Genomic DNA, 15081 nt, shown 5'->3' on the forward strand with positions numbered 1-15081 from the left:
TTTAGATTTCGTTCGACTAATTCTTTTGATCGAAATCGTCTCGATCGATTCGTTCGCGATACCAGCCAATTTTAGTTTAGCGCTCTTAAGTTTCTCTGGTAACCCTCTATACTGCCGTAACGTTCCACAAACACGAACTTTTTTTTTCATCAGTTTTTCAGTAAGGTCCACACTATTATAATAGTTATCCATGTACAAATGATGCCATTTTCCAAAAGAATGTTCTAACAGTCCCATGACAGTTTTTTCTATGGTCTGTCCAACGCCGGAATATATTTTAAACGATGAAATATACCCAGTAATGGAATCACACAGCATCCGAACGAGTACCCCATATTTAATGGTTTTTGATGGATTGTTTACTTTAAATTTTTACCGTCCACGCCATGGAATCATACTTTCGTCAATAGAGATATTTTGACCGAGGCTAACATTTTCTTCAAATTTTTTTTGAAAAATATTCAACTAGTGGCTGAACTTTAAACAGCCGATCGGCATTTTCGGGCTGTTTGTTATTGTCGGAAAAGTGTAAAAAAGATAGTATTTGTTTAAATCTATGACGAGTCATTGTTTTCCGAAAAACGGAGGTATCGATGACGGGATTAGTCGACCAATATTCCTCAATGGTTGGTTTTTTCACAATTCCCCCGAACCATTTTCTAAGTTCCACTGCTGTTATATCCACAAACGCAGCACTTTTCTTATGATTCTTCCTTTTATGGCAAATTTGATTGTAGTATTTATTTGATTCTAGACTGAATTCTGAATTCAAAGAGATCGTTCCCAATAAATAGTTTAACGATCTCCCCGATGCTTTGTGGATCATTGGGGAATACTTTAGGACCGAAAGATCCTACAAAATCGCTATTATTTCTGGGCAAATCTGTATCAGTCCATGGAACGTTATTATTTACTATCGACTACACTATTGACGTGCTCTTCCATCGGAGTGTCGGATAAATAATCCATAATTTCCTCCTCATCGGCCATGCTGAAAAGAAGCACTTTATTATTTCACGAAGCTTGCGAACTAATGCTACTATTTGTACTCACATTTGTATATAAAATTGATTTTTCATCAATTCAACATTCAACACAATAAATCTGCAAAAAATCAATGCAACTCAAAGTAAATTTGGAATCAACAACACACCCGGTGAAATTTGTTTACGTTCCATCTGACGTTTGTTTACCAACTCCATTATGATGGGATGGATGTCGACTGACAGAATTGACAGTTAACCAAAGTGATGTGATCGGAAGAAAACAGAAATGTATTCATTACATCTATAGATGTAGCCGGCCGTCAAAGTGTTAACAGCGAGTGAAGTTCGCTCAACACCACCGATCGTAACAACAGTAAGCACATCAAATGCCGCAAGTCTAGCCACTAGGAACGACTCTATTATCACGCAATGTGCGAGAAGTGCGCACTGTGGGCGAAGTCCGCACTGTGCGAGAAGTGCGCACTGTGCGTGAAGTGCGCGCACTTCAAGCACTGTGCTGTGCTATGCGCACAGTAAGGTGTGTGGTGCGCACAGTGCGCACAATCGCACATTATCCAACACCAGTCACTACATCATCGCACCATAACCCGACAGAAGTCCACAGCCTGGACTTCAAGAGGGCGGATTATGCCAAGCTTAAAAGAACCATTTTGGAAGCCGATTGGACGATTCTGGACGCTACACTGCACATCGATGAGGCTGTAACAAAATTCAATGTAATATTAACCTCCGCTTTCCCCTCCTGCTGTCCACGTTCCAAACCATCCTGGTCATACAGAACGCTGAAATCCATGAAAAAGGATCGCAATCGCACACTACGAATCTACAATCGTACAGGTTCCCCACACCACGGCCGCATATTCAAATATGCTTCTAATGCGTACCGTTTGTACCACCGGGGCCGCTATGATAGATATGTAATCGGACTGCAGTCGCGGTTCACCCGAAATCCCAAATCCTTCTGGAGTTTCGTCAACGCTCGGCGAAAATCCCGCTCCATCCCTCCAAATGTGTCGCTTAGTACTACCAACGTGGCCAAACCAACAGCCTGTTGTGAAAACTGTTCGCTAAGCATTTTTAAGTGTCTTTGCCGGACCGTCTAGTTGTGCAACGATCACTGCACTGGGGGTGCCGACTACGTCGACGGACACCATAGATAGTGCCAACCTAAATACAGGGTTTCGATTCATAATGGAATGTTTCAATAGGTAGAGGGAACATTTCAAAAGCATAGGGGATATTTTCAACCGGTAAAGATAACTTTGCAATCATATAGGGGAATGTGTCAGACAGCTAGGGGAATCGTGCAATGTCACCGGGGAGCTTTGCAACCAGTTAGGGGAGCGAGCTGTCAACCTCACAGTTTGTTTACTTTGACTTGATGGAACCGACAACGTTCGCGCCAGAAACAGCTAATCAGTATAGTTTGGCTCATCTACTAAGGTAATTTCATAATAGCATTGCATCAAATTGTTATTTATGTTAAACATGTCTTCTCTTTAGTTTTTTGTAATTGTAGGATAGCAGTGCTAATTACAATGCCTCCACGGCAACATATTTCGGTAGAAAACAAAAAAAAGATAGTGAAGCTGTACTTGGATCAGTACCGTATGACCGATATAGCAAACATTATGGATTTGAACATCCAGACAGTGTCACGGATCGTTCAAAAGTATCTCAAAGATGGGGAAGTTCAAGATAACTCCCACAAGAAAGGTGGCCCACACACAAAGAAGTTGAACGAGGAACAGCTTCAAATCGTGAAGAACTGGGTGGATGAAGACTGTTCGCTAAGTCTCAAAACAATTACGGAAAAGTGTCTTGCAGAATTTGGTGTACGCATTTGTATCTCAACAGCTAGAAACTATTTGACAGGATTCAACTACACACTAAAAAGAATTAAACTACTTCCTGAGCGTCGCAACACTCCGCAAACAATAGAGGTGCGTAAGCAATACGCCCTTCGTTTTATAGAGTGGCAGGCGAAGATGAACGACTCCAATTTCATGTTTTTAGATGAAGTGGGATTTAATGTATCAATGAGAAGCAAAAGAGGGTGGTCTGCTTCAGGAAAACCTGCCACTCAGGTTGTTCCATCAATCCGAAGTCGCAACATTACCATCTGTTGCACTATATCTCGAAATGGAATAGTTACTTATGAATATGCGGATGGAGCATTCAATCAGCATTTGTTTCTTAATTATTTAGATAAACTGAAACAAGATTTTGCAACACACAATATCAGCGAGCCAATAATTATCATGGACAATGTGGCTTTCCACAAAACCGGAATTATTAAAACGTTCGCAGAAGAAAATAACATTAGGCTCGAGTACCTACCACCTTACTCGCCTTTCCTAAATCCAATAGAAAACATGTTTTCTAAATGGAAAGAAATAGTCGGAAGAGCAAAGCCGCAGAATGAGACGGAGTTAATGCAAGCCATCAAAGACGGGGCTAATTTAATAACAAAAGAAGATTGTGATGGATATTATCGTAACATGTTGCGATACGTTAGAAAATGTTGTAACGGGGAGGAAATAATAGATTAAGTTGTATACTGTACTGAATTAATTGACAAAAATCATAAAAATTGAACTAGTTGAACTCGGAGCTGTGAATTATTTTCAATAAAATACTATTTTTTCTTAACATTAATAAGTGTCTTGAAGTAACATGCACATCATTCTTTAATTCCTTCGATTTAAACCCCTTCACAATTTCCCCCCAACCTGACGGGCAGTTTTTGTCGCCCGTTTCTATTTTCGCTGTGCGATGTTTATTCGAAGTGCACCTGCTTCAAAAACACGTTATTACTTGTTTGTGCATTTTTATTAGTTTATGCAATACTAATCGTTGCAATTAAACCAAAGTTAACACAGTTTAATTATTGATCTAAAAAATGATACTTTGAAGTGGTTAACAAGCACGAGAGTAACGTTCTTTGAGCAACGTAGTCGGAACGATAAACGTAGAGAACCTCGCATCGAATATCACATATTGACTTGGCACTTTGCGTTTACCTCAGCGGATCGATTGTTTCACAGAACCCTTCGTAACAAGTCAAAAGAAACAGATGCAAAATTGGAGAATGTTGTTGTATTTTAGTTGAAAATAACTTACTCGATTTACGAATATTTTACTATCCATAGTTATAACATTCCTTGACATAAAAATGATGAGTTTAGTGAAATTACCAGCTCGCTCCCCTAACCGGTTGTAAAGCTCCCCGGTGGGATTGCACGATTCCCCTAGCTGTCTGACACATTCCCCTATATGATTGCAAAGTTATCTTTACCGGTTGAAAATATCCCCTATGCTTTTGAAATGTTCCCTCTACCTATTGAAACATTCCATTATATGAATCGAAACCCTGTATTGACCTAAGCACTGTACTCGATGCAATCAGGAAATTAAAACCATCTTTTGCTCACGGTCCAGACGGTATTATTTATTGTTTATTGTTTATTGTAATGAAAAACTCAACTGACCGAACAGTGTCCCAATGAATATCCGAAACTAAAACTAGAACTAGTATAGACGCATGTGAATAAGCTTATAAAAAATTCGGGTCCATTGATGGGCGTAACTTAAAGGTATTAGCGTTATCACAGAAATTGAAGGCATAGTAACCTCTATTAAATGTATTGCTCATAGCGGTCATTTCAGCGAACTGGCCATAACGCGTACTATTAGAGGATGATCTTAGAAAGTCAGAATTCCGATGCCGTCTACTAGGTGCATTAAAAATAACTAGTTCTAGTAGCTTTGGGGCATCAGTCTCACCCTGAATCAGCTTACCCACAAACACTGCCTGTGCTATCAGTCGTTGTTTTTTAAGAGTTTGTAGTACTTTTCGACACATAAATTTAATTGATTCCAATCACACCAAAGACATAAATTGTTGAGCGCATCCTGTAGTCGAGAGCAATCCCTCAGATCAGATAATTCACTATAGAGTTTGAGGTCGTCAGCGAAGAGCAGCACAGACACATTATGAAGGACTGTACACACGTCATTGACGAATAGAACAAATAACAACGGACCAAAATTACTACCTTGCGGAACTCCAGAATGACTGCTGAAGGGATGCGACATAGTGCCATTAAGGTTTACCTTATAAGAACGACCGCATAGGTAGGAACGAAGCCAAAAAATAAAGTCAGAAGCAACGCCCAGTCGTCAAACTTCGCTAACGGTAGGTCGTGATTTAAACCGTCGAAAGCCGCTTTGAATTCCTTTTAAACAGCGTCTACTTGGTGTCCAGACTCCATCGATTGCAGAGCGTTAGTCACTAAGTCAGCAATATTAGTGGTAACGGAGCGCTTAGGCATGAAACCGTGTTGAGAAGTTGACAAATACTGATAGCAGCTACGAAACAGGGCATTACGAACTAGAACCTCAAAAGCCTTTGCTGGTGCACACAAGGATGTGATTCCCCGATAGTTCTCTACGCGGTGTTTATCTCCTTTTTTGTGAATCGGTTTCATCCAAGACGATTTCCACGGAGTGGGAAATTTTCGTTGCTGTGCTGATATTTTAAAGATTGTACTCATAGGCTTGCATAAGGCATCGACACACTTTTTGACCACCACTGGTGGGATACCATCTGGACCGGGTGTGAAAGATGACTTCAAAGCCAACACAGAGGCTCGAACCGTCTCAGCTGATATATCGATGTTGGCCAACGAGAAGTCGACTACGTCTGAAGGTACATTGGATACAGATTCCTGAAGATGTGGAGTACCAACATTAGCCGCCGCAAAGGATTGACTGAATTTTTTAGCGAAGAGACGGCAAACACTAGCGGTATTAGAAGCATAAGTATCTCTCAAACATAATACGTTAGGTAACGAGTAGTTTTTCCGCTTACTGTTGACGTAGTTCCAGAATTGTTTCGGGTTCTTTGATATTCCCGCCGTTATGCAAAAAAAGTGGAGCACCGTCATTGCTCCCTTACTGCTTAAATTGTTCAGTTTATCTCTAAATACGTCATCTTTCCCAGCAGTATGGATACCGGGCTGGCTTGTTCCCATACCCAAAAAGGGCAATCCGTCAATTGTTTCCCATTATCGTGGCATCTCCCTTCTATGTGCCAAGGTGCTTGAAGGGATTGTTCACTCGTCCTTACTATTCAGTTCCCGGAATTGCATCGTCCCACAACAGCACGGGTTTTGCCCTAAACGCTCAAGATCAAGATTTGTATGCCAATATCATCTCCCAGCGATTGCATGAGTTTGCAAAGGCATCTCAATCTTTTCAATGTATGGTGTACAGAGAACAATCTGACCCTCTGTCCAGAAAAATGTAATGTTATATCCTTCTGCCGCTCTCGTTCCCCGATCCTTCATACGTATTACCTAGACAACACTCAAGTTAGTGGGGTTAGTACGATTAAAGACTTGGGTGTGTTACTCGATAGCAGATTAACCTTTTCGGCACATTGCTAAAACACCTCTGCGAAGGAACAACGTTTGTCCAGGATGCCACGCCGAGATGCCCCTGGTGAAACGTGCAACAACACTGGGTGGATGGGACTACCGGACATCGCAGGGCAAAGGGCGAAGGGTGAGTTTTAGGTTAGGATCGTTTGTTGCAAGGAGTAGTGTAACTTTGCTAGATTTTATGATAGTAGTTTACGAATGGTAATAGCAGTCAAGTAAAGCAGGTTAGGGAAAGAGAGGTTTCGAAAGCGTTCGCTATAAAGATCAACAAGCAGCTCAGGGAATTTGTTTTAGCTTCGACTTGTGAGGATAAGGCACTAATAGGAGGAGATGGATGCATAGTGGAGGTAGATGAGACTTCACTTGTTAGGAAAAAGTATAATAGAGGCATGGTTAGCCCAAGATACACGCAGTGGTTGGTAGGTTGAGTGTGTAGGAGTAGCCAGGAGATTTTTTTGCGCAGGGTAGAACGCAGGAACGTGGAATCCCTCACGGATTGCATCACCAGCAACGTCCGTCGAGGGACCACGATAATAACCGATCATTGGCATAAATAAATCATTGGCGGGGGTACAGTCGCTTAGACAGAGTCGGTTATACTCACCGTACCGTCAATCACAGCGGAAATTTCGTGGACCCTAGGGATCCATCGGTTCATACGCAAACGATAGAAGGTTTGTGGGGGATTTTGAAGCTTTTTTTGAAGACAAAGAATCCTCATAGGACCCCGCGCGTCGACGCTCATTTGGCAGAATTTTTGTTTAGTAGAATTGATAGGAGCACAGTATTAAGGAGAATTTTAGAAGTATTAGCAGCAGCAACACAGACAAGAAAATTTCTACGATATGCTGATAGGAGTACAGGGCTTACAGGAGTAGGAGGTAGGCCATTAATTTTCTTTTCTTTTCATCTGGCCAGCAAACCCCTATAACAACCTCCTCGTGGTGCTGGTTGGACTATGCAATGTTTTGCGTATACCGACTGGGAAGGTACTTATACTTTTATTATTTTTTTTTAATTTTATGTGTAATCCCACAGCCTGCACAAGGCATTCGACATGACTTTTTTTTAGAAATGATGATGAACAAATATTCCACGTTGCGTCTTCCTTTTTTTATTTGCGTGCCCTTTATTTTGACATGAAAATGCATATTTACACATTACATGCAGATCAGAAACGAACCTTATGTCTAGCCGACAACTGGCAAAGAAGAAACGATTACAAATTATTAAACCGACACTAAAGGACACATAACGACGATAGAAAACACAGCTACTAATAGCGCTACGACAATGGACTCATATCAATAAGACAACTCGCTCTAAAAAGCTAACCACTTATCACAACAATTACATTTTTACTAGCCACATCAAACAATGAACAATCAAATGATGTGTGTGAATTTTCGGATGGTCTTCGTGCTGTGCAATTACAACCTTACACTTTGAGATCCAGTTTGCTACTGTTTATTAATCTGTCAAATATAGTTCATTCGCGTTACCTTATAATTCATTTGACTTAGTTCCTATTTCCCTTTTCATTAATCCTTTTCGTTAATCCTTTTTTCTATGCTAATGATATCCGCCAGAATGTAGGCAACATACTTGACTTTAATTCCCACATTCCGGCCACCAAAAAAGGGTATCCCTTTTTTAACTGTTGCGTGAGTGTTTTTTTTTATCCTACGCCTATGGGTTTTACCCTTGGGGATTGGGAATGAGAGCGAGTCTCGCTGCTGCTCGTACAATTTCCTTCCCTGATGCAGTTCGAATTGTAGCAACTCTAACTATGCTATCCTTCCCTGGATGCACTGCTGTTATTCGCCCCATGGGCCACATAGTTGGAGGTACGTTATCTTCTTTGATCAAGACGAGTTGTCCCTTTTCTAGCTCTACAGGCTTATTTGAACAGTTTTTAGCACGCGCTTGTAATTGTTGAAGGTACTCCGGATACCAGCGCGCCCAGATGACTTGTAAATGTTTCTGTACTAGCTCAAAATCCTTCAACCTATTTGATGGTTCCTGCGACCTATCAATCTGTGGTAATGCACACATATTGGAACCTACTAGAAAATGCCCTGGTGTTAGTGGCTCTGTATCTGTGGGTTCGTTTGACAATGGCACTAGCGGTCGTGAATTCAAACATTGTCCGACTTGGGCTAACAGAGTTACCATTCCCTCATAAGTTAAGCTCGTATTTCCTACTGTGCGAACAATGTGTTGTTTTACGGAACGTACCGCTGCCTCCCAAAGACCGCCAAAATGCGGAGCACGTGGTGGAATGAATTTCCATTTAATTTCGTTGTTCGCACACCAGTTGAAAATCTCGTCCCGCTCTTGTTGAATGCATTTGAGCATCTTATAGAGGCGATGAAGCTCATGCGCGGCGCCCTTGAATGTCGTTGCATTATCGGAGTGAAGTTCTGAGATATTCCCTCTTGTTGCAACAAAACGACGAAGTGCTGCCAGAAAGGACGTCGTCGTGAGATCACCCACTAATTCAATGTGTACCGCCCTGGTCGCGAAACACACGAATATAGCTATGTACGCCTTCGTTGGGCTGCGATTCCGGATCGTTGATTTTAGCAATACTGGTCCGCAGTAGTCAATTCCACTGACAGCAAACGGTCTCGTAGGTGTTACCCGTGAAATTGGGAGGTCCGCGATGCTTTGCTTCACCAATGTTGGCTTCGCCTTGAAACATTGTTGGCAATGGTGGTAAACAGACTTAGCGAGACTGCGCCCGCCAATTATCCAAAATCGTTGACGTAGTGTGGCTAATAATAACTGAGGTCCGGCGTGCAATAATTTCAAGTGATACGCGACTGTCAATAACTTGGCCAATGAATGATTACTGGAGAGCAGAATCGGGTGTTTGGTCGCGTCCTGAATCTGCGCATTGTGAAGCCGACCACCGACTCGCAGTAATCCCTTTGAGTCAACAAAGGGCGATAGCCACCGCAGCTTCGACGTTTTCGGAATCTCCTTGCCATGCTTTGCGGTATGCAGTTCCTCTGCAAAGCTATCCTCCTGCGACAACCGGCACAACTGGATTTCAGCCTGGAGAAGTTCTTCCCGTGTTAATGGTGGCACTCTCTCAACCAGTGACAGCTGTTCCGGTGAATTTCCGTCTTCCGTGGTTCTGAATGCGCCGCGTCCTGTCAGGCAATGAATAAAACGCAGACAAAACGCCATAGATCTGCGAAGGCGATGGTATGCCGAGAATGATGCAAAGAGTTTGTTGCTGAAATCTGCCGTCGTTGATACGGCAACCACACGTGGCGTCACTGCTCTTTCCTCCGATACACAATCTCCCTCCTCTGTAGATAGGTTGTGCACAGGCCAGCTTTCTTCGTTGCAGGACAACCAGTGCGGGCCATGGAACCACCGATCGCATTCCAATAGCTTATCTGCATGAAGACCACGCGAGATGTCATCTGCAGGATTATCTGTGCCCGGTACATGCTTCCAGCACGTAATGCTGGACTCCTTCTGTATGAGAGCCACCCTATTTGCCACATATGGTTTCCAACGTCGAGGTGAGGAATTCAACCAATGTATCACGGTCATGGAATCGGTCCAGCATACCGTGGATTGTATAGTAATGTTTAAGGATTGGCTGACCTTCCGGTATAAGTGTGTTGCCAGTCGAGCCGCACATAGTTCCAATCTAGCGATAGAATGCGGGTTATCTAATGGAACGATTTTGGATTTGGCTGCCACGAGTTGAACAGAAATCCCGTCTCGATTTACAGTTCGAAGGTAGCAGCATGCCCCAAATGCAGGTTGGGATGCATCGGCAAAGATGTGTAGTTGTATGCTCGTGGGTTCCCGGCTTGATATGTAACGCGGGATGCGTACTTCCCGAAGAAGATGTAATGTAGAGTAAAACTTGTGCCATTCCTTTTGGACCTGTGATGGCAGCTCAACGTCCCAGTCCCAAGCTTTCCCGTCTTGCTTTAGCAACCAAAGCTGTTGCATGAATAGCTTGGCTACTGTTATGGCTGGTCCCAACAATCCGAGTGGATCAAATATCTTTGCAATGTAAGACATTGTTATCCTTCGTGTCCATATTGGTGCTGTAGATGGAAGATCGATCCGGAACCGAAGCAAGTCGAGGGCTGGCTCCCATACAAGCCCGAGAGTGGATACACATTGCGCGTCTCGTAATTCGTATGTTGGTAAGATCGCTACGTCTTCTGGTGGAATGCGAGAGAGCACTTCAGGTGTGTTCGATGCCCACTTTTTTAGCGATAAACCAGCTGACTGCAGCATTTCTGTAACTTGGCTCACTATTTCGATTGCATCTGTTTGATCGTCAGCACCGGTTAGTAGGTCATCCACGTAGAAATCGTACAGGACAGGGCTAACTGCGCGTGGATATTGCTCCCCATGATCGTTTGCAATCTGCTTCAGAGTTCGTGTAGCTAAGAATGGTGCCGATGCCGTGCCGTAGGTAACCGTTTGTAGTTCGTAGGTACTTATGGGTTCTGCGGAATTTTCTCTGTACCGAATGCGAAGAAAATTCTTGTCTTGGGCGTGATGAAGGAATTGACGATACATTTTCTCCACGTCTGCAGTAATTGCTATCGCATGAGCCCGAAAACGCATGACAATCGAAAGCAGATCTTGCTGTACTACCGGACCGATGAGCAAAGTGTCGTTTAGTGAAAACCCGGAAGTTGTCTTGCAGGATGCATCAAAGACAACCCTAACCTTAGTGGTCGTACTGGTCTCCTTTACTACTGCATGATGCGGCAGATAGTAATGCGGAACTGAATCATCAACGGGTTCGCTAAGTTTCTTCATGTGCCCCAAACGCTCGTAGTCCTTCATAAACTTGATGTATGCCTCTTTCATTTGCGGGTTGGAATTCAGCCGACGTTCCATTCCCGCCCACCGGCGATCGGCGATCTCCTTGGAAGCTCCTAAAATTGTATTGGCATTCGAGTTAAACGGTAAACTAACCACATACCTTCCCGCAGCGTCCCGAGTCGTCGTAGAAACGTAATGTTTCTCGCAGAGGTCCTCCTCGGCCGAAAACGTTGCTTCGTTGGGAAGGGTTTCGCATTCCCAGAACCGGTTCAGGATCACTTCCAGTGGGGTGTTTGACGTAGCCACATGGCAAATTCGTGGAACCTCCTTTGCAGCTTGGGCAGTGTTACCCGCGACGACCCAACCGAAGGGAGTCTCGACCAGCCACGGACGTCCCTTGCCAAGCGACCGTTTCCTTCCGGAATGAATTTCCCAGAACGCATCTCCCCCGATGACGATGTCAATTCTGCCTGGGATGTAGAACGATGGATCCGCCAAAACTGCATCTACCGGCATCCTCCAGGAAGACACGTCAGTGGGAGTCGTTGGGATGTCCGCCGATGGGTTATTCAGGATCAGGAATTCCATTTGAGTCGCGAATGGTTGTATCTTCGACTGGACGGTTGCCACAATCGACCCGTTCACCAACTGCGACGCCATACCGATGCCAGAGATGGAAACGTTGACCTTAGACCGAGAGGCCATTAATTTCCGAGCGAACGCTTCCGAGATGAAGTTAGACATCGATCCGGAATCGAGAAGCGCTCTCGCCTCGTGCCTTGTTCCGTAGTCATCGACGAGATGTAGCACCGCCGTCTCAAGGAACACCGTTTCGTCTTCCGAGTTCACTCCCATCGATATCGTCGAAGAAATGTGTAGCAGTGAATGATGACGCTCCCCACACGTGCGACAGGACCGATCCGACTTGCAGTCCTTCGCTAGATGCGTATTGCTTAGGCAATTCCAGCAACAGCGCTTCTTTGCCACGATGTCGCGTCGCTGCTGCACATCCTTGCCGTTGAATATTGGACACATGCGTAGCGAGTGATTTTCAGCGCACTCCAATAAACACCGTGGTTGCCCCGAGGATTTATGAATGGCTGCGGTGTTTGTAATGGCTCTCCGTGAGGTATTTTGCCGTGCGTTGCCGGCCACCTTAATCGTCGAATCCTCTACAATGGTAAGACTTTTAGTGGATTTGAGGATCTGGATCCGATCTTCGACAAATTTCATCAGTTCCTGATATTTGTCTCGCTCGAAGTGGACGGAATGCTTCTCCCACGCAAGAATGGTCTCGCTGTCGAACTTCATCAGCAGCATGTTGGACAAAGGAGTATCCCATGCCTCCACAGGTTCTTTCAGCTTGGCCAAACCATTCAAATGCCGTGTGAATTCATCCACTAAATTAGTTAGATCTTCGACGCTCTCTGATTTTACCACCGGAAGAAAATGAAGTTTCCGCCAATACTCACGAATAAGGCTACGTGTATTGTCGTATCTTTTCAACAGCGCCTTCCAAGTGACCGCGTAGTTTTCGTTTGTTAACGGTGTGTGCTCGAAGGGTAATGCAGCGTCGCCCTTTAAAGATGACAGTAGATACTGCAGTTTAGCAATCGATGACAATTCTGCCGAATCATCGATCATCGATACAAAACGGTCGCGAAACGAGAGCCATTTTGTAGAGTCTCCGTCGAACGTAGGCAATTCGATTTTTGGAAGCCGAAGATTGGTTGCAGTTGGCCGTCCAAATGCCATTGTTGAGTTTGCCAGCATCGAAGAATCTGGTGTCTCCTTCGGAAGATTCGTCCGCAAGAATGCCTTCAAACGTTGGCAACGCTCCTCCATGTCAATCCTATCGCTGATACACGATTCCAACGCTTCACTGCTATCATCGAGTTCTTCTAATTTCGCCATCGCTGCGAAGAAATCCTCCTTTTGCTGCTGAAGCCTCTCCAATGCACCTGGAAGCTGACCCACTTCATCCTTGGAGAACGTGGTCACAAATCTTTCAAGCGATTTGATATTCTCCAACGCAACCTTCTTTTTATGCTGAGCCGCTTTGAGTTTTTTCTCCATTTCTCTTAAAAGTTTTTTGTTTTCACTGTGGCCTTTTTTCGCTGTCCCCCAAGGGTTAACCGGTGACGCGCTGGAAGATCAAATGCGCGCGAACTCTCTCAAACTTTGATGGCGCGCAAAACGTGATGGCGGTTAGATGATGCAGCACTATCGAGATGCGGTGAGATGCGTAGGCGACTTTCACTAACTTCGTATTGTGTGCACTCTTTCTCACTGCACTGTTGTTTGCGTTGCACCCGTTGTGCAAATCCCTTGCGTTGCACTCGTTGTGCAAATCCTTTGCGTTGCACTCGTTGTGCAAATCAGTGTTCACAATTGACGAGGAACTCGTCGAATGTTCTCCTAACACTTGCTTCGCGGTCTTGACGTCGTGAACGTCGAAGAAAACAATTGTCCGTAAGACACTGCGTACGTCGTAGACGTAAACCGAGATAATTGTTCGTAAAACAATTACTGAGTAAAACTTTCACTCAACACGAAAAATCCGGTTCGAAGGACCAAATGTGTGAATTTTCGGATGGTCTTCGTGCTGTGCAATTACAACCTTACACTTTGAGATCCAGTTTGCTACTGTTTATTAATCTGTCAAATATAGTTCATTCGCGTTACCTTATAATTCATTTGACTTAGTTCCTATTTCCCTTTTCATTAATCCTTTTCGTTAATCCTTTTTTCTATGCTAATGATATCCGCCAGAATGTAGGCAACATACTTGACTTTAATTCCCACAGATGATTTCAGTAACTTACGCACGTACAGATACAAATCATACCCAATCATAGTGTTCGCAGGAAAATCAATCAAAAATCTTAACATTGAATTAAAACGGATCATTAAACCGAAGCAGTTTAGTATAGTATCGACCAACCAAAACAATCCTAAACATACACAAGACTTAACGGCACATATTTAGATCAATTATTTCACTAATGAATAACAGTATGCAAAAGGGGGAATCGCATACGGATTTGTTTATTTAACAATTGTTTAGCTTGCCATCGTCTAGTGTTCATTTTCGATGAATTGGATGCATTTGTCAAACGTTTGCATCGTAATAAATGGTTTTTAAAATCAGTACAAACGACCGTTTTTCACCCAGGCCAATCTACAACTCTTAGCTCTATTTAAAATTTAAAAAAACCGTATGCCATTTCACCTAATATTAATCTAGCATTTCTTCCGTTTAGATAGAAAGTGGCATATTAGCATATACGCATATTGCAACTGATAGTGTAACTAACTTTGGTGATTTTTCTTCGTTATCTTTACACCTTTTACCACTGTTTAACGCGATGGCCAAGGCCTTAGTGACACCGTCCGACACATTAATACGATCGCCGGAGCTATTAAGTTAACGCAAGCGTCGTTTAACGACTCCGTCCAAAGCATTAAGAAGATGCCACACCCTTCTAAAATAATGGGAACACGTTTAGCGCGTTGGCCACACCTATTAGACCGTTCGCAGCATCTTTTAGCGGCAGTCATTTTTACGAGGCTTTTGTGAGCGCTTTTGTATAAAGAGTTGTTGTAGAGGTGGATGCTTCATTTCGTGGTTTGAATTTTCCGTTACGTACAAATATTTTCGTTTATTTTTTGTTTAGCTGAATTGTTTTTTCAAATGTTTCTCAGATGTTAGACTTTAGACTAACTCGCCTTACAAGGGAGAACGTTAGGTTACACTTAAGTGTACACTAATTTAGGTATTTAGGTATGTCGTTGACGAGTGACGTGGTGTTTTG

At 43.4% G+C, this 15081-nt stretch overlaps 1 protein-coding gene across 1 annotated transcript; it reads right to left on the reverse strand.

Moving 5' to 3' along the window:
• Nucleotides 1–9959: 9959 nt before the first annotated feature.
• LOC131285091 (uncharacterized) lies at nt 9960–13342 on the reverse strand. Its single transcript, XM_058313949.1, has 2 exons — nt 10313–13342; nt 9960–10121 (listed from the first exon to the last, which is right to left on the reverse strand). Exons 1-2 carry the CDS (start codon nt 13340–13342, stop codon nt 9960–9962), a joined length of 3192 nt encoding a protein of 1063 aa, XP_058169932.1.
• Nucleotides 13343–15081: the final 1739 nt, after the last annotated feature.

Source organism: Anopheles ziemanni, chromosome 3, assembly GCF_943734765.1.
Source record: "Anopheles ziemanni chromosome 3, idAnoZiCoDA_A2_x.2, whole genome shotgun sequence".
Lineage (NCBI taxonomy): Eukaryota > Metazoa > Arthropoda > Insecta > Diptera > Culicidae > Anopheles > Anopheles ziemanni.